Genomic DNA, 24,911 nt, shown 5'->3' on the forward strand with positions numbered 1-24,911 from the left:
GAAGAAAATTGAATGGCTTTCAAGTCTGTCTTTTTCCAAGCAGACAGCTGATTTCTGGTCACTTTTTGTAATAACCTAAGGCATCAACTGAGGAAAAAAAACGTTAAAGAAATGTGAAAGCTGGCCGTTTTCAGGGATATTTCAGTTTTGCCCTAAATATTCATGAATGCCACCGTTCAAACATTCAAATTGGGTAAATGAGTATACAAATGGGTATTTTTTGGAGAAGGCACTTAACTGTAACACTCAGAATAATAACACCTCCACCTGCATTCTGCATAGGTGTGTCGTTGGTGAATATTTAATGAAGTAGTAGATATGGGACCACTGTTAAATTTAAATCAAAATAAGCTATTAGAATTGATTTTGTTATTTGTATTAATGAGTGATTTGTTCTTCTGCTTTAGAATAGAATGGGCACAATAAGTTATTTGCAGGTAGGAATCACGATTTGTGCCTTGTTAGGTAGTGACCATATTTTGTGCCCACCAGAAAATGCTATGGATAGATGAGTGACTAATTTGTTGGTGACTAATTGATCTTCATATTCTTTGTTACTCATGTGCTGGAGCTAAAATTCATCCTTCATGTATTGGATCTCAGTTTATTATTTTTATTTTTATTAGATTAGTGAGCATGGGACTGATATCTTTATGTGGCATCTACTACTCAGAGAAACAAATGACAAATAAGAATCGAAAGCTTCACTGAGACAATGGAAACTACCATAGAATCTATGCAAAGTCTCTAAATTCCTTCTACATTTTTAATAGGATTAACTAAAATTACCAATTTGACATATTTGTTTAGTGATTTGATTTGATCAAAATGACCCACTGTCTGGGAATTCTATATATGTATTACAATTGGGTTATTTTTTTGCAGTTTTTCGTTTTGGTGAAAATTGTGACTTCCCTACCTCCTAGAAACTTCTTGCCCCATAGGTTATCAGTGCAATGGTTCAGACCCAGCTTGAGGAATTTGTGTCACTAATTGTGAATCCTGGTTTTTTTTTTTTTTTTCAAGAAAACACATCTGGCAATAAATCTGATAAGGAAGACTATCAGATTCAGTGCTGAAAGGCAGACGTCAATGTTCTCTGTCTTCCAGAGCAGCTTCACTTAGACAAAAGTATCAGAACAAGTGTCCGTCAATTAGCCAAACATATCACATGTCAGCTAGCACCATACTCAGTCCATCAGTTGTCTCAAGCAGCTCAGTATAAATGTCCATCACAGCAGTGAGAGATTAGGCTAAATACTGTTACATGAGTGACCACCATTGCTTGAGACAATTATTTTTTTTACATTGTATTTGGATGTATAGCTGGATAGACTGTTGCTGTTTAGAAACAAAGTTTCAATTTCAAGTTTTGAAATTTTAGAGTAAATCAAGAATTTCTTTGTGGGCATCAGATTCATAATAGACATCCTTTTGCACAGTTGGAATATGTTCTTTTTCTCACAAAGCAGATTTGTCCTGGTAGAGTTTTCTTGTGGGTCTTTTCATCAGAATTTACCAGTCTTCAGCAAAGCTGTTTACCATGAGGAATAAGGTCTAGGAATTCTAGTCTTAGCAAGGATATAATATTACAGACTAAGTTTATCTATCCTCTCATCATGTCTTTTTAGCACACAGATTTGCAATTGTGCTATATTCAAAAAAGTGAATATGCAGCAAATTCTACCATTAAAGGTGGTGGTGGGGAAAAAGGCTCTCTGTAGAACAAAAATACAAAGAACAAAAATACATCAGTGATTCTCTACTTTCTAACCCACCAAGTGGTCTCTGCCTAATAACCCTGGACATTAAAAAAACTGGTCTAACTTCTTACTGTACATTAAGAACATCCTTTCTCCCCCATTCTGATTAAATTTTCCTACCCTATACAGGTTGGTGTTTATCCATATAACATGTGAATTAAGTTTCAGTGCCTTTATTTCCTGAATTGTGTGCAAATCATTTTTTTCCCCTAAAGGTAAGGAGACCTAAGCAGTTTCAGTAGACATTCTGAACAAGAACAGATGTTTGCCGTGAAAATGTCCAGACTACTCTGAATTAGGGAAGATCAGCATGCACTTTGACCTGTGAGTGGTTGAATGCAGTTAGGGACCCTTATCTAAATGGACGGTTATGTAAAGCTAATGCTTTTGCTCGATCACTATTCTGTCTCCTTCAGCAGGTTGTCTCTTTTCTGAAAAAGGTTATAAACATCAGGGAAAAGTATACTGAAGAATAGAATTGATTAATGTGACATATTTGAGTTTCTTCAATAGCATGTCATAGGGAGGCAGTTCCAAACACAGTGAATTAAATTTAAATTACACAGCTTTGGCTAGAAAATTGTTTCGTTAATTTAGCCTCTGAAATGAAGTGAAATTTGATTTTTCTCCCTATACTTGAGCCACTTCTTGATTTTTCATACAGTGATGATTTCTATCAAGGCATGTTTTCACAAGACTATTGCTGGATTTTAATTTCTGAGAGAAAAATATGAAAAAATGTGTATTCATTTTATCAGTAAAAGTGCATTAAAAACGAAAATATAGTTGTACAATAGGGTCGAATTTGTACAGTGGTATTTTTCCTACTGTAAAAGGCTATAGGAGGTACTGTTTGTTGTATGGCATCTTTTGTTATTTTAGGTACTGTGTTTTGTGAAAGATAACACTGAGAACATTCTAACACTTTCTGTTTGCTGTGGAATTGTTCGGAAAGGCTGTTGAATTTTAAAATTAGGTCAACTTTTAAAACAAAATTTAACTTTGCAGCCTAAATAACTTAGTCTGCATGAAACACTACACTGAGTTACACATTTCTAGTCCGTGAATTTCTTTTAGGAAGCAACCTTTATTATTTATATTCGATGTTTGACTTCTAATTCAGAATTTGAACCTAGGCAGCAAAAGATGGAAACTTAGTTCAACAAAGTACCCATAGAGCTACTGTATTTTGATATAAAAGATAACATGAGATCTAAAGTTGAGAATAATTCACATGTACAACTTCCAGTTTCATGTCTAAAATTATATTATTTATAAATATAGTGCAAAAATATTAAATTGGTGTTCCATTCGTGAAACAACAGTAATGTTGGTAATATCACAACTTTTATAAATATTTAAAAGGTGGTCCTATACTAGGTACTTTTCATGTTCTAAGTTAATCTTTACCACAACAGTGACTATGCTTTCCATTTTTTTCAGATGAGAAAAACAAGGTACAGAACAGTTTTGAAGCTTTTAGAGCAGAGTTTCTCAACTTCTGCGCTATTGTCATTTGGGTCAGATCACTCTGTGCTGTGGGAAGGCTGTCACGGACGTTTTAGGATTTTTTAGCAGTATCCGTGGTGTCCACTCTTTAGACGCCAATAGTAGCTCACCCACTCCCACCTCAACCCAGCTGAGACAAGTAAAATGTCTCCAGACATTGCCAGATGTCTTCCCAGGTGGAGGAGGGGAGAGGGGACAACATCACTGCCAGGGTGAGAAGAACTAGATTAAAGAATTTATCCACATCCTCCTCCCCACCTCCACCAAGAACAAAAATTCCTCAAGGAAAATGAGAAATTCTCTTGTAACCATGAAATTAACTTTAAAAAATATCCCCTGTGGTTTTCAAACAAAGGTAGCTTTCCACTTGAAGTTGGCTTTTAAAAAACAGATTATCAGCTCTGGGGCGAATTGGAACAATTGACCTGCCAGACCTCATAGTCCAATAACTTGTTATTATCAAGTCAGTTTGGATGTTATCCTGCAAGATGTGCTCGTGCCAGAAGGAGGATGGATTCTTGCCTTTTAAAGCTCACTGTAATGAATGATACCTACGTGACCATCACACCAATTGCTAGTGGCTATCACTGGCGTTAACAGTTACAATTCCAGGAAAACTGATATTTGAACTTCTTTTAAAATGGCAGCAGCAAAATAAATGAATTCAGTCTCCCAACTGTGTTAGAGGAATTAAGAGCAGAATAACATGAAACCATCTCAAAATACTATTAAATGCTTGCATTTATTTAAAGTTATATTGTGAAGCACTAGCATCTGGACAAATTCTTTATTCTTGATTAATTAAAGACCTTGTACTTGAAACATTTGTGAGCCTAATTTTGCCACAAACGTGCATCATCCCTTGTCTCCACTTTTCAAAATAACGCAATTCTCTTAACAGTTTATATATTTATACTTTACCCTCTGACTATTAGACACTCCCTTAATAAAAGTATATCATATCATATATCTGAGTTTTCTTTAATTTAAGACCTTTATTATTGTAATTCTACTTTTAAATAAGGACTTCATCAGTGTGGCAGTTCTGAGTATCATCTAAACAATTATAATCTCCTTAATCCTTAGCCGATGTAATGAGATATTTTCCTTCTTGTACCTTGAATTCTCTCTGTATTACCTTAGCATTAGCCAAATCTGATGCAAACCTTCACAGTTTCCATGCAATATCTGTGCTGAGTTTATTGCTGCTTATAAGCGGTAGTAAAGAACAACCTTTGATGCTTGTAAATGTGTTGATTATGTGACTAACTGCTAGGTTTTACACACTCTGCTTTTTATTACAGTGACGGTTATCTTCTTTGCTGTAAGTGCAATGAAGCAACTAGAATGTCAAAAAGAAAACTGTCACCTCTATCCTATTTGCTGTAAAATATCATCCCCCCAATACACTCTTCATTTATTCTAAAACCTTAATGATGGAAAGGACAATGGGGAAACAGTACCTGCTATCTGAATATTACAAAGATGAGAACTTTGTAATGAGCGTGAAAGCTCAACACAGATTTTAAAAAATACCTTCAATTGACTGTATTTGCTTCCCTTTTTGCATCAGTGAAAGATATTCTCTGTTTAATCTGTGTTTCCTAATAAAGACAAGCTATATCTCAAAGATACATCAAATTCTACCTGGTCATGAATATAAAAGGTTATATAGTTGTTCTGCTTTTAGGAAGCCAAGCACAAGTACTGCATAAAGCCTACTGATGCAAACCTTGTAGCACTCCAGGGCTGTAATAAATTTCAAATCATCTGTTTCTGCCAGGCTGTTTTAAACCTCTGTCTGCTCCTGTGTGCAGCTTCCTTGTGTAGTTAAAAGGATGGGTATCTACAAGTTGGCTACCACCATTTCCATATCCTCATGTAAAATAAGCTAGAATCAAGTTTTCACACATATGCCAATTCTTCTATGAGGGATCTAAAATAAGTTGAAGAATGTAAGCTCTGTGTCCTCGGGAAGGGAAATAATTGAATTTGGTTTCTCGATCTGTCAGGTAAACACAAGTGGTGTTTTACTAGTCCATGAGACAAAGATGAAAAGATCTGTTAGGTCCCTTTAAAGTAATCTACTGACTGTGATTCTTTTACAGACCACAGATGACATCCTTGTGGCCTCAGCGGAGTGTCCCAGCGATGACGAGGACATTGACCCCTGTGAGCCGAGCTCAGGTGGGTTAGGTTAGTCGACTTTTTTTCTTACTTTCTTTGCTTTACTGTAAATCTTTGTTGCATGCTATAGTCCCTAGAAGATCTTTGCATTTATGTCTAGAAGTCCACCCTATGAAAAAATGCCTCATTTTGAGATAAGAGCTCTTACTTTTTACGTGGGTACATTTCCCCACATTTATTGAAAAAATAATTTTTAAAACAAAACCCACCAAGATTATGTATTCCAGAAAAAGCAGTGGGGGACAGCACACAAGGCTGGTACCTTACTGTTCACATTTCATTAGCTCACGATATAATTTTCAGTATGACCATATACGGGGATCTTTCTTGGGTCACCATAGTAAAATTATAAAGTTTAAAAATTGCATTGCATTTTGGAAAATTATTTGACCTTTCTACTGACAAAAAGTCCCCACCCCTCACTCTGCCAGCAAATTATCTTAAGTGATAAATTTCTGAATTTCAGAAGTGAGAGTATTATGGCAATAGTAAAACAAACAGCAGGCACAGTCAGTCCTTGATTCATTTAATAGAGAAATATTTGAGTCTTCCAATGTCTCCCTAAAATTCAAGTTGATGTGTTTTAACTCTAGGTGATGCATAGTTTCTTCTCCTTCTTTGTGATATGGTGTGACTAACACATCAATACTGCTTTCCTGCAGCCCTGTACCATCAAGCAGTGGCTGTGGACCCTGAAAATGAATGGATCAGAGCCTAGGTTTGATTCCAAATATTCGTGATACCAAGGATTAGGGTCATTTCCATTAGTTTCCTTTGTAAGCAGTGTTTCTTAAAATTCAGTAATTGTCTTGTGTAGCGTAGGTTAACAAAACCATTGAAGTAGATATGGACTAACCACTATTGGATAACTCATGACCTCTGTAGATGTCACCTATAACCACAGGAGAACTTCATGTCCCAGTAAAATAACTAATCTGGGATTCTTGTGAAGAATATCATTTTAATCTACTCGTTCTGATATTTGGATTAAAAATGGTTCAGGATGCATATCTTATATCTCCTTTTGAATATCACTTCCACCCCCGTCCCCCCACTGATTATAGCTACTTACTCTCAGCACTTAGAGCAGCTACTGAGTGCCAGTGAGGAGCAGGAGCTCAGCTGTCATCTCTCAGCAGGAGAAGGTTTGGGAGGTCCATCCTGGTGGTCTTCTCGTGTTTCTTTCTCTCACCTCCACCCCACATATCAAAATTCTCAGCCTCCAGAACCATCTTTCATACACAGTTATTAGAAGGTGATCTGATATAATCTGATGATCATCCATCGACTCCTCCAGTTTCTTGATCTCTACACCATTCCCTTTTGGTTGTCTAGACAGATGTGGTCCTTCACGATACCATCCTGGACCACTTTGTCAAAATCCTGCTTTTGTTTTCATTGGTATTCTCATTCTCTCTGTGTTAGTCAAAAAGGAAAGAAAAAAAAAAGTTACTGCCTTTTTGTCCATGACATCAGTCCATCTATTTGCCTTCTCCCTCCCTCAAATTTCTCCTTTCCCCATTTCTCCTATTCTCACGTGCCCAACCATGACTGTCTTTTTTGTAGCTTCTCTAAGATCTTCCAGCATGGATCATTCATAAATGGGGTCTGGTGTTTGTTATACATTGATATGTGTGTGTGTCTATATTTGTATTTATATTTGCTTTTGTTTTCCCAGTTAGCATGAGAGCAGTTGATACTTTTTCAGTTTTTTCCGCTCCATTAACACAGTGCTGAAAACAGTATAGGTTCTTACTAATTATAGTACTGGCTGGTTTTCCTCTGGGCTGAATCCTTCTGCTGTCTGAGTGGAGGCTATCATCCTCTTTATATAGAGTCCTCACTTTGAGCACCTAGTAACTCCAGTGTAAGAAGTCTAATTGCACTTAAAATTGTCACTTTTTTTTCCTTCTTGAGCACAGTTAAATGATCCAGTTCTTCTAGCCATTGCTTCTAGGTCTTACTAACCATTCCTTATAGACTAGTTTACTGTCTCTCCCTTTCTCTGGGGACACCGGCCCTAAGCACAGGATGGTGTGTGTGGGGAAAGAGGAGAGAAAGAAAGAGAAAGATTACTTTTTTTTTTTTTTTTTTTACCATTTTGACATCCTCCTCTCCTTTTTATTCACCTGGCTTTGTTAAATATTATAACACCATGGAAAGTGAGGAGCAGCTTGTTAATAACCACACTCCAGATATCTTTTCTGCCTCTTTTCTTTACTAATTTATCACTTATCTGAAAGAATCATGTTTACTTCACGATTTGTTACTTGTGTATTAACATATAGCTTCCATCCCCGCCACGCAAGAAGAAAATCTCCATGAAGCAGGAACTCTGTTTGTGTTGTTCCACACAAGATTTGTTGCATGAATTTTAATTTTGTTCCACAGCCCCAAAGTCTGCTGTCTGATATGCAAGACACAGCAGCTACTGACCCCATCTGATGACAGCTACAACACTCTTGTACCAAGGCTAGTTTAACTTCTCATCCTCAGTGTTTCTTTCCTTACTCTCTAGTTTCCAATTCATCAATTCCTCTTAAGGCTTAAACTTCAGATTCTGTTGCTTTAATGGCATCTTCCACTGTAGGCTTTTCTTGTGATCTTACCTCCCCTAGATGGTATCTTGATAGTGTAGTCCATGAATGGTTTCCTTTTCTATATTACATTCTGTAAGTGTGATCTCTTTTCTACATTGGATTTTTCTATCCAATTCCCTATAATTTTTTTTCATGCCCATCTTTAATAATTCATGCAGTGCTGCTCTTTTGGCATAATTGGCTCTGTTTGTGTGACAACTTCCTGTGAAATTCTTAGTTCATGTGATTTTTTTTTCCTATTTTCCAACTGTTTTTTTGCAGTTGAAGAGTCGTTTTTGTTATCCTCTTATAATCTGAATATTGTTTTCTGCTAGGATATCCCTCCTCCAGGTCTTTGTTTCTTAATGTACTATGTACTTGTTCTCTTAAATAGCTTTTTTCATACTTGCTTTGTGTCTTGAACACAAATATAAAATAACATGATCAAAAATTGCAGTCGCTGATGTTATTAGACTTTGGATACTGTTAGATATATCTCGATAAAAATCATGATAGATATCAGCAGGTTGTATTTTGGGAAACTGACTTTTTAGGAAAGTAATATATTGGGTTAAATATTTAGAACTGGGTATGCCTACTATACACTTTTGCTACTCCTTAAGCAAGTGAAAGCAGATATTTTTGTAAAGAGATGCATAATTACTTTTACAGGTAGATTGCCCAAATCTTCTGTGTATTTCACACTAATGTCTCTCAGTCTCCCTGAATATTTACATATGAAGTTTCTCTAATCACCATGACCCAAAACTCTTCCAAAAATAATTTCTTCTTCTCTGAAAATGTGCTATGCTTATCACTTAGGTGCTTTCCTAAGGCTATTAATGAATCAAACAGGAAAAATCTGGCATTTTCTTGAACACAAGTAAATTAATACCTTTTATGAAGTGCTTGATAAATTTGAATTGCCATGTAATTCCACCCAGATCTCTTAACGAAGAGGGACATTATATATTTGGTGGATTGTCAGTTTCACCATTGACTGAATCGTGTTGAGAACTATTGCGCACCCACTGCTCTGTTCAACTCTGGGAGAAAAAAATAGAAACTGCACCTTCAGTTCCATTTTACAAAAGGACATCTTTCATTCTACCCCAGATGCTTTTTCAGCTGTTCTTTATGATGAACAGGTTCTTTATCTTTGACATTAAAATATCACCTGTTTTTCAGGTTGTTACAAGAATTAAAACTAATATATGTAAGGCATCTACTGCGATGCCTGGCATATAAAGTAGAGCATAAATGGTGGCTTTTCTGCTTCCTAATTCAGTTATATGAAAAAGAATATTCAAGCTATTTTCCCTTTTACATAATGCTGTTACTTTTCCTGGCTGAACATGGGTGGGCAACTGATGAAACCACTCAGGCCTCCTGATGGGAACTGTACATGTTGAAACTAGATCAGGAACAACCCCCCGGGTGGGAACACGTGGAACTCAGTTATACTTGATTCCAGCCACACTGTCCTGTGTGGTTCGCATCAGATGACAATTCCACATTGGTATAAACAGTGTTTTAGAATATGAGAGGGTGGCTGTTCAATTCAGGGGGTCTCATGGAACCCCAACTCTTAGTCGACAGGTGGAAATCAGAAGCAGCCATTGGTAACTAGGTCACAGGCCAACCTTGCCCTAAAACGCCAGGTTTCAGCTGCCTGCACGTGTGACAAAGTGGATGACTTTTCCTTCATGCTTTTTCTCAGAAACACTTGCTCCTTCTGTGCTTTTCCGTCAGCCTAGAGACATGGTTGTTAGATTAAATGAATTAATGTATGGAAAGCATGTTATAGAACAAGGCCTTGCTCATAGTAAGTGCTACATGAGTGTTTGCTGTTATTACTATGTGTATTATATAAATATACATATTTTCCAAGACTTCTTTTTTCACAGGAACATACGTTTTTGTAAGATAGACTGCTTTGATTTATTAATAAATTGACAAAATGGCAACACTACAAACCACTGAAGTTCCACAGTGACCCTTAATCATGTCAGTACATCTTGATTTTGAGGCCTTCTTCTAAATAGATCCTTTTCTCAAAACTCCTGAAGAAATTTGAAAAGGTGATTTGTATGTTGATATCTGAGACCTAAATGGAGATAATGACCCTCTTTGGTGTGGGAACTTCTGATGAAAAACTAGTTTGTCATTTGTCACAAAGAGAACAGTATCAGCTTCTTGTTTCCTGGGAGCCCTATTTAGGAAGGACAATTTCCTCTTAGATGTATAATGCTTGGAATAACATGTCTGTTCTCTTTGTGTATGTGTGTGGGCAGGTGGTAGCTAATAGAATATTGGGCCACTCTCAAATCAGTTAAACCTTTGTCAAAGGAGAAAAAGAAAAGTTCTATTAAATAATTTAAAAAACTGGTGTAGTTATAGGAGAAGAAAAGGAATGTCATTTGGGGGGCAAGCTCTTAAACATTAGTTGAACCAATGGGGATGAGGTCATCAGTACAGCCCCTCAGAAAATACTTTTGGTTGCCTGTCAGTTGATCAGGGTTCAGGTTACATGAGTAATGATAGATCACAATAACAACTAATATTTAATGAAGATCTATTCTGTGTTCATCATTGTTCTTAGTACTTTGTAAACATTATTCTATTTCATTATTTGGCCAAATTGAAGTATTTTCACAGCTAGGGAGATTCAGAGAGATTAAGTTACTTTTTGTAATATGAGAGAGAGAATACACTCTCTAGTTTAGGAGAAGTGGGGTTTTAATTTCTTGGAATGCAGAAGGTTGTTCTTTTAGAATTCAGGCACCTCACAAATATAAGATTAATTTTTTAAATGTTCATTTAAATAATTTCCATGGCTGGCATAAATTTAAATTTGATGGCAAAAGGTCCTTTACATGTGTTACTATTCATTAGGCTAAATTTGCTGCAATTACTGTGCAATTTCATGTGGTTTTCCAGTGTGCTATTTTGAGAAAAGATCAAAGGATTTCTGTTGAACTGATCCCATTAACCACATTAGGAATAAAGATATGTATATTGAACCAGGTGCATCTTTTTATTAAATAAGTAATCACAGTCATTTAAAGGAATATATTACTTATTAGATCATATTTTTTAGAGCCTGATTAGAAGATAATTTTGTGCTACATTTAAATTTGGGGTATTTATTATGTAATTATTCAAAAGCGAGTTTAATTAGCCTGTAATAGCCAACACATCGCTGTTAACATGGGGAGTTTTGAGGTGCAGCCAGAAAAACAGCAGTAATGAGTGCTCCATTTTTGGAAACACCTAGAGCATCTCCTGAGCAGGGTCAGACCAGAGTCAGTGGCAAGGGCCTAGCTAATCATGTGGGTGCAGGACAGGGCATCTGGAGTTTGGGCTCTGATGAGCTAGATGGCTTTCAGTGTGTGACATGCTGGTGGAAGAACTGCTTTTTTCCATATTAATTCTCCAGACAACTGGAATAAAAATGAAATGCTGTATGGTTAAAATGGAAGAAAGACATTAGACATCATTTGCACTTTTTCCCCTGTTTTTCTGAGAACAGTAATGTCAAAACAAAAATTACATTGGACAAAATTAAACAGACAAGGGAGATCTATTCAAGAAGATTGCAGTAGAAGGAGCCCAAAATTCAATCCGAGCTCAATTCACTGTGAAAAACAAAACAAACCAAAACTGGAAAGTTTTTAAGAGCTGGGGTGGAGGGATCATAGACCATAGACCTTCTGTGTTGGCTGATTGGCTTCACCCAAAGGAAGAATAAACCCTTTCCTTCAAATATCTTCAAGACTGAAGGTAGCTTTATGAGTTGGAGTAACATGTACCCCCTCAAGGTAGGCTCCTATTTTCCCCACAGAAATTGGAAGATGGGGAGCTATCTTCCTTGAAGGTTATATTTCAAAGTGAGGGCTCCTAGGTCCTTGAGAAAAATAGTCCTGGGTTATAACATTGAAACGAAGCTTTAAAAATATTTACACATCAAAGGTAGAGAAGGAATTTGGATTTACCAGTTTTCTAAAGTAAATGCTCTAAGGAAAAGGAGGCCAGGGCCCTAGAGGCAGGAAGAAGCCTGTCTAAAGTCTGCCCAAGCCTAAGGTCTTGGTCAGTGAAGGCAATTCCACCTTTTCAGGCAACTGATTTCCTTTACCAAAATTTGTTCCTACCAGGAGATCAGTAGAAAACAAAATAACAAACCTAATATGGTTTCTGTTTGTTTTCAGAGCACAGCCATTTTTACTTAACGTGAACTATTTTCAACTTTCTATGATTTGATAATTTTTGTTTAACAGTATAATGGAGTGGATCGTTGCCCCACACTGGAAAAACTTGAAGAGCATTTTGTGAGAATTGTGATATGCAACAGGGAGTGAGTATTAGTTGTGATTGTAACTTTGGAGTCAGATAGAACTAGCTCGAGTTGCAGCTCTTCCTGGTCTTGGGGAAGTTACTTAGCGTCTTTGAGGCTCAGTAGCCTGTGCCAGTGAACCCATTATCCTAACTTGTAGTGAGGCCCCTCACAAGGCAGACAGATTTCCAGATCTGGGTGGAAAATGGGTACAGTCCCTTTTGCTGTTAGAGACAGCAGGCTCTGTTCACACATGTAAAGTAACTGTGCTTGGCCACTTACAGTAATTACTTAGCAAATAAATGAGTTTGCTGAGTTAGATTAGACATTTACCTGAAAGTCTGCAGGGGCTTCCTTGGCAGTCCAGTGGTTAAGACTCCACTCTTCCACTTCAGGGGGCATGGGTTTAGATCCCTGGTCGGGGAACTGAGATCCCACATGTCACACAGTGTGGCCAAAAAAAATTAAAAAAGAAAAGAAAGTTTGCAAAAAGTGCATGACTGCTAATGCAGAACTGTCCTACAGTAATTAACAGAAAAAATCTACTCAGTCATGTGTATACCGTAAATTTCTAGGCAGCCTACATGTATCCAGCCTTAAAACATTAATAACCTTTCACAAGTCCTTATTAGAAAATGCTAAAATGCCATAAGAGCCTTTCTAAAGTGTGACGTGTCCTGTTGAGCTTTGGAAGGAGAAAATGAGATACACTGCCATGCTTTGAAATATTCACCAACCTTGAAGGAAGAAATGCGGCATAGCTTTAGAAAAATAAAGGGTAAGTCTACCTCTTATGGAAACATGAAATGCAGGAAGAGTGAAACCATGTTTTCTTGTAATTTGTGTCCAATATCTGCGTTGATAATGAAATTGGTTTCCTGTGGAGTTTTCTTGGTATTTATTAATTACATTTCCTCAGATGGTATCAGAGGTAAAGCAGCATATTCTGAATACTGCACTACAGGCCATGCTGCCCCCGTGTAGAGCCAATACGCTTTCTTTGTTGGTTCACGTGCTTCAAAGACCAGCAAATGCTACAAATAGGCTTTAGTCTGCAGGTCTCATCTCATGTCATCTGACTTGTTGGTCAGATCACTTTCATCATTAGTAGCTCCTTACCCACCCTCAGTATTACAAGAAGCCTGGCATTGGTAATAAGAAAGACAAGAGAACTTTATGAAATTGCCAGGTTAAGAAAAGGATGTATTAAAGATGCCAGTACAGCCAGAAGCCATCAGTTAAATTTTAAAAATTAGTAGAAAGAGAAGGAGCAATGTCACCACCTCTCTGAGCATACTAAAATCTTACATTTCATTGAGCAGACTTTGGAAAGCAGACTGAGTTCATGTCCCAGTTCAGCCACTTGCTGTGTCATCAGAAGCAAAACACTGAACCTCTGTGTACTTGACTTTTTACATCTGCAAAATGACATGAATGATTTTAAATACTCATAATGTTGTTATGCTGAAAGAGACAATCCATGTAAAGCCCTTAGTGTTGACTCTGCCACCTAGAAACTTTGATAGTATGACTTAGCTTTTATTAGTAGTACCAGCAAATTAACTGAGGAGTCAACCATATTATAAATGGAAATAAACCTATAGCCACAGGCAAGAAGGGGAAATGTTATAATTGGCACTTTAGCATCTACAATAAAAAGCTTTTTGAACTCTTTCTGAATTCTAGCAGCATCAAACTTTTCTCAGTAGCCACTATGAAACTAGTAAGACAAGAGCAGTGCTTCAGTTGGATGGATGTAGGTTGCTAGGATGGGAAGAGGGCACATGTCATCTGCTATTCTTAGTTTTGGAGGAAAACAATGCAGGTCGCTGCCCCACAGAGCTTTTTTTTTTTTTTTTTTTTTCAATTTTTATTTATTTATTTATTTATTTTTGGCTGTGCTGGGTCTTCGTTTCTGTGCGAGGGCCTTCCCCAGCTGCGGCAAGCGGGGGCCACTCTTCATCGCGGTGCACAGGCCTCTCACTATCGCGGCCTCTCTCGTTGCGGAGCACAGGCTCCAGAAGCGCAGGCTCAGCAATTGTGGCTCACGGGCCCAGTTGCTCCGCGGCATGTGGGATCTTCCCAGACCAGGGCTCGAACCCGTGTCCCCTGCATTGGCAGGCAGATTCTCAACCACTGCGCCACCAGGGAAGCCCCCCACAGAGCTTTTGAGAGAAGGAATGATTCGCTTTCCTGCGTGCTATTATAATATGCTTGCTCTGCCTCCTAAAATATTCGGAATGTTCTGCGCTGCATGACTTAACCAGGCAGAGCCGCCACAACCCCTCCCCCAAAGATGGATGGCTTTTCTTCCGTATTTCCCAATTCTAGGCTTGACATGCCTCCTTCTAATGGGCTCAGTGGGGAAACTGTCTAATCTTTCACCTTAGCTATTGCACTTTCACCAAAAAGAATGTGACTTTCCCCAACAAAAGAAAATTGAGACAGCAATAGCTTCACGACAGGAATATAAAGATGATCACCCAAAGTGAGGAGACCCAGTTTCAAATCAGGAAAACCGCATGCTGCCCTGTTACCCAGAATGACCTGCACTTACATAAACACTATACAGAAACTCTGGGTGAGAGGCAGTGCCCCTAGGACCCAGCATACAACTCTGCTACAGAGACTCTACCGTGGATTGCATCCAGAGTAGAACATGGAATTCCAGGTCAGGGAAGGAAGGAGGTCAAGAAGAAATGACCTAACAATTTTAGGAAGAAACCCTAAAACCTAATCAAAAGAGTTGTTATTTCCATGATAATAAGCCCTTCTGTCAGGTATTACCAAAGAGTGGTGTTAGATGATTGATTTCTTAATACCTAAAAACATAAAATCTCATAATAAAATTCTGAAAGAAGGAGAAATTTAATTCCCTCCAACCACGGGAGCCAGCAAGCACTGATCCGTAAAGACAGAATGTTTCACAGATAAACAGAAACAAGCTCCACATGTAGCTTAACAATTAATGGCCTGAAACCACAGGCCTCATAGTATAAATGGTTGTTTTGCCGCCTGAATTGACAGGGCCTCCATTCATGAAAGGGGAGTCCCTGAATACAGAGATCTTCTTGGAGATAACGTCTGTGGTGGTCACTGCCACAACTGATTGAGCCATGGTGTGTGCTGTGCGTATCACAGAGTTGTCTCATTGTTGGGAAGGCTGCCGATTCAATACCTTTTGTGTGGAAGACACAGGAAATATAATCGGACCCTCTTATTTATTTATTTATTTTTGGCTGTGTTGGGTCTACGTTTCTACGCGAGGGCTTTCTCTAGTTGCGGCGAGCGGGGGCCACTCTTCATCGCGGTGCGCGGGCCTCTCACTATCGCGGCCTCTCTTGTTGCGGAGCACAGGCTCCAGACGCGCAGGCTCAAGAGTTGTGGCTCACGGGCCCAGTTGCTCTGCGGCATGTGGGATCTTCCCGGACCAGGGCTCGAACCTGTGTCCCCTGCATTGGCAGGCAGATTCTCAACCACTGCGCCACCAGGGAAGCCCCCCTCGTTGTTTTTTACACAGCACTTTGTCCTTCTCAGAGCACTGGCACATTTATCCACCTGGTGGGATCCTCACAGGGACCCTGGGAGATAAATAATGTATCACCATTATGTCTCTGATGAAAGAATGTAAGCAGAGGGTAATGAATTGCTAAGGGTCACTCAGTAAGTTAGGGGCAGTGCCTGGACTAGAATCTAAAAAAATTCTTTTTTACCACTTTTTTGCTATGCTTTCCTAAGACTCTGTGGGAATGCAAACTCCTTTTACTGGAAAGGACAGATAGATGGCAGGAGGTGTGGTGGAATGTGGCTGGAAGAGGTGGAAATGGACAGCTGCTTAGAAGAGAGGCCTAAAGGGTTCAGTTCTACAGGGAAGGGAAAATTTGGGAATAATAACAAATGGTTTTACAGTCATAAGTGCCAACACGTTGAATGTATGAAACTGTAATAGCCACAGACACACCTGAGTTTGAATCCTGGCTATGCCACTTGGGAAGCATACATAGCATAACCTCTTTGAGACTCAGTGTCCTTTCCTGTAAAGTCATGATAACAACTACAGAGTTGTTGTGAGGAAAAAATTAAATAATGTGTGTAAAGTGCACAGCCCAGAGCCTACCATATAATAATAATTCAATAAAGGTAACAGTTGCTAACTAAGTAACTAAAATAAGAAAAAATTTTCAGCCTTGCAGTGAGTCAGAAGGCATAGTAGCCGTGTTGAGCATCAGTTGACAGTTAAGTCACATGAAATTATTATATCTACTAAGGGTAAATCCGTGTACCATTTGGGAGGAAGTTAACAAAGGGGGTTTTAATAATGCAATACATTTAAGTAAGTTAATCCCAAGGTATTATGAAATCTTCCCTGGAGCTCTGCAGAAGCCTGATTTTACCTATAAATTATGAGAAAATAAAGGTGACTGTAGCAACTTCTGTCAGAGAGTTGGAAGGAACACAGCAATATTCACATGCACACATGCATGTACACACACTCACATACACACCCCACATTACTCCAGCTATAATCGTAGTGGCACCTTTGTCTTCCTATAAACCAGGTTCCCCTCAAATTCCAGGTTCCAGTCTTGAGGATTCCTTGGAATGAATCCCCCGGTTTGTGTAAAGAGCGACTGTTCAACTTTCTATATGTAAAAAAGTAAAATACATCTTAAGAAAAGTGACTTCTGGGTGTATGTATTCCCGGGTGTTTTAGTCATTGACCTCCCAGAAAAAGAAGCTGTTTTGCTATCAAAAAGTTTAGTTGAGTAGAGATCAATAATGGAGAGTATCATCTCCATTTCAAAATATAGCTCCTCTTGCGTTTTCTGAAATGTGGTACATTTTGATGAAAAACACATGTAGAATCTCCACACTCCCCAGCTTTGAAACTGACTTTCTCAATTACTGCCTATATGGCCTTTCTTCTACTTGACAGTTATGGAAAGTTTGACCTGACTGATGAGGCCCTTTTCAACTTTCTCACTCTAATAGCAACAAGCATAAAAAATACCCTAGAAACTTCTGCAACTGCTCTGCTGAATTTGAGAAAAGAGCTCCAAATTAGCTCTCAACTATAGGTAGTGCTGTGGGTATCAGATAAGGTCAATATAAGTAAGGCACCCAAACAAATCAAACTGAAGACTGCTAACTTGGTGGACTTTAAATAACTTAGTGCTTAGTCACTGGAATTAAGCAGCCTGTACTTGGAGGTATAGGGAAAGTAAATGCAGATACAATACTTGCGTTGAAGCACATTGATCCCAATTCACTTAAGCAGAGAAGTGCTTTCTGGCTTAATTAAATAAATACCATCTTTACTTCTTTTATTGAAGATGTTATAGGAGGTGGGAGTTAGGAAAGTATTGAGGTAAAAGTATTTTATAAAGAGGTATGTAATTACCATCAATGTTTTACCCACTTGTTTATTACCTTTACTCAAAACTTTGAAATCAAAGATCTCTCACATTTTCTTCATGGTTATATCCACCCCAGTCCACTCCTGAAAATTTATGAACTTACAAAAATCTCTTCCTCTAATCAGTCAGAAAACATACACTTTGCAGCTCATGTGTTCAGCCTTCATTAGATGTTTGGAGGTGAGGGAATTGGTGGAAAAGAGAAATAGAGTCACAGGACACTGTGACTGCTATCAAAGGAGTAGCAGTCTAGTCTGAAAGAGAAGAAACAACCCAACAGAAATGAAACATGTAAGTAAGATTTCACAATAGTATAGTATCCATACTAAAATAGTTGATGTAATATGTGGTTGAGAGAAGACTGGGATAAAGATGGATTTTCTCCAGATTCTCCCATATGTCTTCTTGATTCTGTTCTTGCCAGCTTCAGGCCATCCTATCTCATATCTTCCTTCTTGAGAAATCCTTGATGGCTTTCCAGGGTTCACACTGGAAGGCGTGGATCCTTCTCCTCCTTTAAGACTCATTCCAAATAACTTCTACTGAGGCTGCCCTTTGCTGATGACCTGTGTAAAGCCTCTCCCTCATTATTTTCTTAGCACCCAATTTTTGTGCCTTCTTGTGTCATTGAATTTTTTAAATTTAAAATTGTCCTGTTTGTTTTCTTATATTTTCTGTTTTATTTCAAATATACTGAAAGTTCTAAGAAGGTGGAACCCACGGCTGTCTTATGTATGTTGTTATGAACACCTTATGCGGTACCTGGTAAATTGTTGTTACCCAATACATATTTGTTGAAATTTTTTAATTAATTTTTTCTACTTGATTTTATTTTTTCCTTTTTTCCCATCTCCATTCATTAACCAATGATAACAGCTTGGCATGGATCTTTCATACATCTTTCACCATGTTCCTAGGAACATATATAAATATAGGGTTGTTTTTCTCTCTTGCCATAGAAAAATAGAAGCACGCTCTATGAATTAAATTTGGTTTTCTACTTTCTAATGTATTATGGACATCTTTTAGGTCAACAGAATTTTCTGTAATTCCTATTTTTAACTCTGTTAAAATTCTAGGCTATAACTGTGCCATAATTAAGGGTGGCCAATAAATTGTGCAATTATGGCTGAATAATTTATTCAACCATAACCCTGTTAACGAGCATTTAAGTTGTCCTTTTTCCTTTTCTCCTCCAAATGTGATAACAAGTATCCTGTATTTATACATCTGCATGCTGGTGTATTTAATTCTTTAGACTATATTCTCAAACTGAGATTGCTTGATTAAAATATTTGTGTATTTTTTAACTTTACTATTGTAAATTTCAAACATATAATAAATTAGAAGGCATTCTATAATGAACTCACATCCACCCGTCAGCCAGCTGCAATTTAATCCTTTTAAATTTTGATAGATGTTACTAGATTACTAAAAATTATTGAGGAATTCATATTCTCACCAGCACAACTGTCTGTTTCCCAAGCAAATGTTCTAACCAAATTGTCACTATTTCTTTAATTCTACTTTATTTCTCCAATATTGTTGGCAAAAAAACAAACAAACCCTCCTTATTTTATTTTGACTTCCATTCTAGTGAAATTGAGCATGTTGGCCTACATTTATCACCCGTGTAGATCTTCTATTCTCCACTTGCTTGTCTGTATTTTTGTCCATTTTTCTAGTGGGTTCTTGCCTTTTTCTATAGCAATTGATACACGCTTTGTAGATTTTATAGGTGTTAACTCTTGGTTTGTCATATGTACTACAGATATTTCTCCTCTCCTTTCTCTTCTGCATTTTCACTCTGTTAGTGATACCTTTCTCCACGTAAAATTGTTATTATTTATGGAGTCAAATGTGATGATCTTTTGATATATGGCTTCATTCCGTGGACTGTAATCTATGTAAGTTTCAGGTCCACCTTCAAATTTCTTCTCACTTTCCCCCAAAACTCAATATGCTGCCACCACTCTGGCGTTCGTTTAGTTCCTGAAAAGCAAACTCCTTTCTTCCTCAAGGTCATTGCACATGTGGTTCCCTCTGATTAGAAGATTCTTCTGCCCACTTTTCACTGGCCTACTCTCCACTGATTTTCCACGTCTCAGCATAAATGTTACGACCTCAGAAAGGTCTATCTGACTCCCCAGTCTAAATCAGAAACCTCTGTTCTACTCCTGCATGGTACCTACCATTTTCCTTCATTACACATGTTCCGGTTATTGCTTTAAGCCTAACTGTGTGATATCTGTTGTATGTCTCTTTCCCTCATTATATTTCAGGGTCCACGAGGGCAGACGTCAAGTGTGTTTGGTTAACTCCTCTACCCCCAGGACCTAGTATAGTCCCTGGAACGTAACTGTAGCTCACCATATAATTGATGGACAGCAGGAGGGAATATTCTTAGAGAAAACATCACAAAAGATGGAGCATTTAAGCTAAGTCTTGAGAAACAAGTAATATCCAGCCAGGCTAGGAAAAAAAAGGGCATATGAGTCAGGCATGAAGGTAGAACTTTTATTGGTGTATGGGACCTGGGAGATGGCAATACAATTATGACTGTCACTTTCTTTGAGAGAAATGGAAGACAAACTTGAGTGGGTCGCTGCAGCCAGACCATGAAGAGCTGTGGGAACAGTAGTCACATTGGTACTTCAGTAAACACCATGACAATTTCATGGATTCTAATAAGACCTTATGGGCACAATGACCATGTAAAAAGTCTACGAAGCTTGTAGACGACTAAGCTGTGGACACATAGCCATGATCTTGTGACTTCCCTCAGAGATGAGGGAGAATGTGTATTCCTCTGTCTATTTATTTTCAGTGTCACCAGTGTCACACATGATGTGATTGTCCTTTGCCTTTTCTGTTCCATGTGATGCCATCTGAGGTAGCAGCTGTCCTAGTTGGTACTCCCTGTCCTCCAGGCACACTATGAATTTTTCTGGGTTTCGCACCCCTTCTCATGCAACGCCTAGATATCTGGTGAAGAAAATGATCCTCTCAATCCCACAGTGGTGGCCCCTGCATTTCCCTTCATACACGTGACTTGGTGGCTTTGAAAGTAGCAGAGGAAAAGGTTAGTCCCAGCAGCCAGGCAGGTAGTAAAGGCTTATTGATTTCCAAGTTCTATCTGAATCTCCAGTTGATTGGGTAGGGGTTGAGATGTATCAGGCATGACCTCCTTCAAGCCATTTGTTTGACCTGCAGTAGCAAACATCACAATGTGCAGGGCATGGGTGGAGCTGGTGAGCAGGGAAGGATTTGAAACATCCGGCATTCAGGCATTCATCACCTCTCAGTAAACCACAGTGTGAGTTGAGATGAATGCATATCATATAAATCACTGCCTACCTGCTTTCCTGCAACTGTGGTACTTAAACGTGCATTCTTATGAGTGATTACATCATAATTGTTTCTTTTGGCCTATGTTGTATTGAAATACAAAAATGAAAAAAATAATTTTCTTTTTTGGTGATGGAGAAAACAATTGTGCTAATCTCAATTCACAAACACCGCAGGAGCCTACAATTCCAATTTTCTTTTCACAGTATTAGTAACACTGGGTACTGGAAAAGTCATATCTTCCCTTATAAATCTGAAACCATTTTCAAGGCTAGCTTAGAATTATAATAACTTCACATCTATTAAGACACGGTGCAGAACTGTGGTCTAATGGGATCATTTTAGGCAATTCTTTTTCTTCATTGGGGTGGAGACAGAAATTTTAAATTGATTACTTTTAGTTTAATCTATGATAAAACCAGAAAGACTGGTCAAAGACTTTTAAGTGAGAAAAAAAATTCAGTAAATGCATCTTTCCAATAGTTTTTCAAAAGGATTATTGTAAGGCAGGTGGTCTAATAATTTTCGGATAGCAGAATGATATATGTTGAGCATAATGTTTTATGACCCTGTATCTACCCCTCCTGGTCTGAAATATATAGCTCAAGTTCCATTTTTTTTTATCATTGGTATATTTTATTCTTTATTATTTCTTAATATTGGTAATCTCTTACACTTCTTTTTTTTCTTAAAGCTTAAAAGCTGAATTTTCCTTGTTATCAGTATATAGTGAAACTCTTGCTTCATCCTGCATGTGGCAGGGTCATGGCTGATGAGGTACCTATACACTAACAGTCTATATTGAAGAAATAAAACCAGCAATACAAATGGCCTGGAAACAACATTGTCACCCTGCAAAGCTAAGTTTGGAAACAACATAAGTATAATCAGATTACAGTGAAAGAATAGCTCATCCAAGTATACAAAATAGTTTCATAAAAGTGACAATTTGAGTGATAAAAAGAACATCTGATGACATGGTTATTGCCTTGGTAAACTCGTCATCGGAAATACAAGGTCCCACCACTCACCGAACCCTCATTTTATGTAACAGGAATTAGGACTTTAAGCATCGTTTCACATGTAAAACATTATGTAAAAACATAAATCAAGAGCAGGTTTGTTTTTCAATAACAATATTTGATTACATGTTTCTAATCTCAGAATGGAAAGAAAGAATAACTAAAGGATGTCAGATGCTTTCCACTGCACAGTGAAACCTCTTTGGAAAAATTCATTAATATTCAAAAATTTACCTTTCAAAAATGCAGAGTTATTTTAGAACTTCAGTTGTGAATCATCTTGCTGAGTCAATGAGGGCTTTATTCCCCCATGTGCATAGACTGTGGTTATGACCAGACACAATCAAACAGTGGCAAACTGGTAAACATAGGCTCCAGTGCAAAGCTGAATGGCCTCATGTGCTCCTCATCTTCCCTGCTTCATAATCAAAGTTTTTTGAAATTGGTCATAAAACATTTGATAAAGCATAGAATTTTATTCTGTAAACAAATTTAGAAAGTTAAATTTTAAAATAAAGCAGACCAATATAAAGCACCAAGGCTGTGTTCTAATGAAACAATCACATTGAGACCTTTTTTTTTTTTTTTTTGCCATAGGGACAATTTTAAAGTGTGATGTGAAATCAGGAACTTGGCAATAAGTTTTGTCCCTCATTGAACACCCGGCTGAGTAATGTACCAACTCGAAGAGGCAGAGTCCTGACCCTCGCTGGCCTGGCCTTCTTCCTTTACTGAGTGGGGAGGGACACACCCACTGTGCTCTCCGAGGGCCACCTAGAGGGATATCAAGAGCTGGGAGAGGGATGCAGAGAAGAGGTAGGGACGGGGAAGAAGTAGGAGAAAGAATAGGCGGGAGCATGGAGTGGGTGACCAAGGACCAGAGGAGCTGGTAAGAAGTAAGACTTGCCACGTGGTCCTCTCCACTCTGTTCTTTAGCCAGTTGTGTCTCTTAAACATGTTTGTTCTATGGTATTTCTTAACTGGATCTAAATTAGTTCCTATTTGGGGAAATCATATTCTTTCACAGATACAGTGCCAAGGACTATCAAAAATAAAGAAGGAACGTACATCAGGACGATTTCTTTTTCTGTGGTGGTAGTTTTAAAATAACTATTCAGCAAGTTTAAGGATAAGTTAAAATTTTAAATATTTCACTTTTTAACTTTTTTTGTGCAGAGCAACAAATGGGTTTATTATTCTTTTTATGTGACAAGGCCCTGGAATATGTCCTTTACACTTACTGTGCATTCTTTACAATGAATTATTACCTGATATGAGTAAATTGGTTTAGGGTATCATGTGGAAATATATTAATAACTGTCCTAGTACCTGAAAGACTATTCCTTTCTAAGTAATTAGAGAAATAATTCGACAATGAAAAACAAGAAAATTCAGAGCTAGCTTATAATATTCTTGATAAATCTGGGCCAAAGCAGGCCATATGGAAAATTAGAGAGCATCAGATTTTGCCAGATATTTGAGAGAGAGAGAGAATTAAAATAAATTTTTATCTGTCCTTAAGATAACACTATCTGTACACAAGTCCCAGAAATCTTTCCGTAGCCATTTGGCTGAGAAGTGCCTTATATGAAAGAGGTTATAACCCTTGTGACAGCCTTTTGTCCTCACCACTATTATCAGTAGCTTTTGAGTCATTTAGGCAAAAATACCAGCAAAAATCAAAGGCCTTCCTATTGCCATTAAGGTGTGCACGTGCACTTTCCCCACATGTAGTAAGTAGACCTACCACTACCATTTTTTCTCTCTGAGGGGTATGTGATGACTGGCATCCTTCAGTAAAATGAAGATAGAATTGCATGAGAAATTTTTGATTAAGTAAAATAATCTATTATTTAGTGTTCACATAAACTATGTGTAATTCATGATGATTTTTTTTTAATTTTATGAATCATTAAAATAGGGTATATAGGCCTAAACCCTTAGGATATTTCATCTACTCTACTTTTTTTCTACTTTTTTTTTTGCTAGCCAGCTAGCCTGAAGTCAAAGTATGGGTGGAGTTGAATACTTGCCCATTTCCAGTTACACGGATAATATGTAAATGCTTTGGCTTATTCTTTGCCCACCATCAGTCGGTCCTATTGAAGTTTTCCATTGATCTGGGCTCCTTGTACCTCTGAGCCCTATGTGATGAATAGGCTACATTAGCTTAGTTTTACTTACAAATCACTTAACTTTTGACTATTCAGAGACTTACTGCTAATTTATACCTGTTCCTTTCTTTCAGCACCTCTCTTTTTTTTTTTTTTAACATCTTTATTGGAGTACAATTGGTTTACAATGGTGTGTTAGTTTCTGCTTTATAACAAAGTGAATCAGTTATACATACACATATGTTCCCATATCTCTTCCCTCTTGCATCTCCCTCCCTCCCACCCTCCCTATCCCACCCCTCTAGGTGGTCACAAAGCACCGAGCTGATCTCCCTGTGCTATGTGGCTGCTTCCCACTAGCTTTCTATTTTACATTTGGTAGTGTATATATGTCCATACCACTCTCTCACCCTGTCACATCTCACCCTTCCCCCTCCCCATATCCTCAAGTCCATTCTCTAGTAGGTCTGTGTCTTTCTTCCCGTCTTGCCACTAGGTTCTTCATGACCTTTTTTTTTCCCCCTTAGAATCCATATATATGTGTTAGCATACTGTATTTGTTTTTCTCTTTCTGAATTACTTCACTCTGTATGACAGACTCTAACTCCATCCACCTCATTACAAATACCTCCATTTCGT

General features: G+C 37.9%; 1 protein-coding gene across 19 annotated transcripts in view; it reads left to right on the forward strand.

The window, feature by feature from the left end:
- Positions 1-24,911, forward strand: part of NRXN1 (neurexin 1) — a 1,115,884-nt gene that overhangs the window by 1,083,237 nt on the left and 7,736 nt on the right. For 12 of the 19 annotated variants that reach the window (XM_057558511.1, XM_007190033.2, XM_057558510.1 and 9 more), the window contains one exon: positions 5,381-5,468. In XM_057558511.1, the coding sequence (XP_057414494.1) occupies positions 5,381-5,468 (88 nt within the window). The remainder of the gene's footprint in view (positions 1-5,380; positions 5,469-24,911) is intronic. The other 7 variants (XM_057558508.1, XM_028168477.2, XM_028168468.2 and 4 more) reach the window with 1 other exon arrangement.

Source organism: Balaenoptera acutorostrata, chromosome 12 (genome assembly GCF_949987535.1).
Source record: "Balaenoptera acutorostrata chromosome 12, mBalAcu1.1, whole genome shotgun sequence".
NCBI lineage: Eukaryota > Metazoa > Chordata > Mammalia > Artiodactyla > Balaenopteridae > Balaenoptera > Balaenoptera acutorostrata.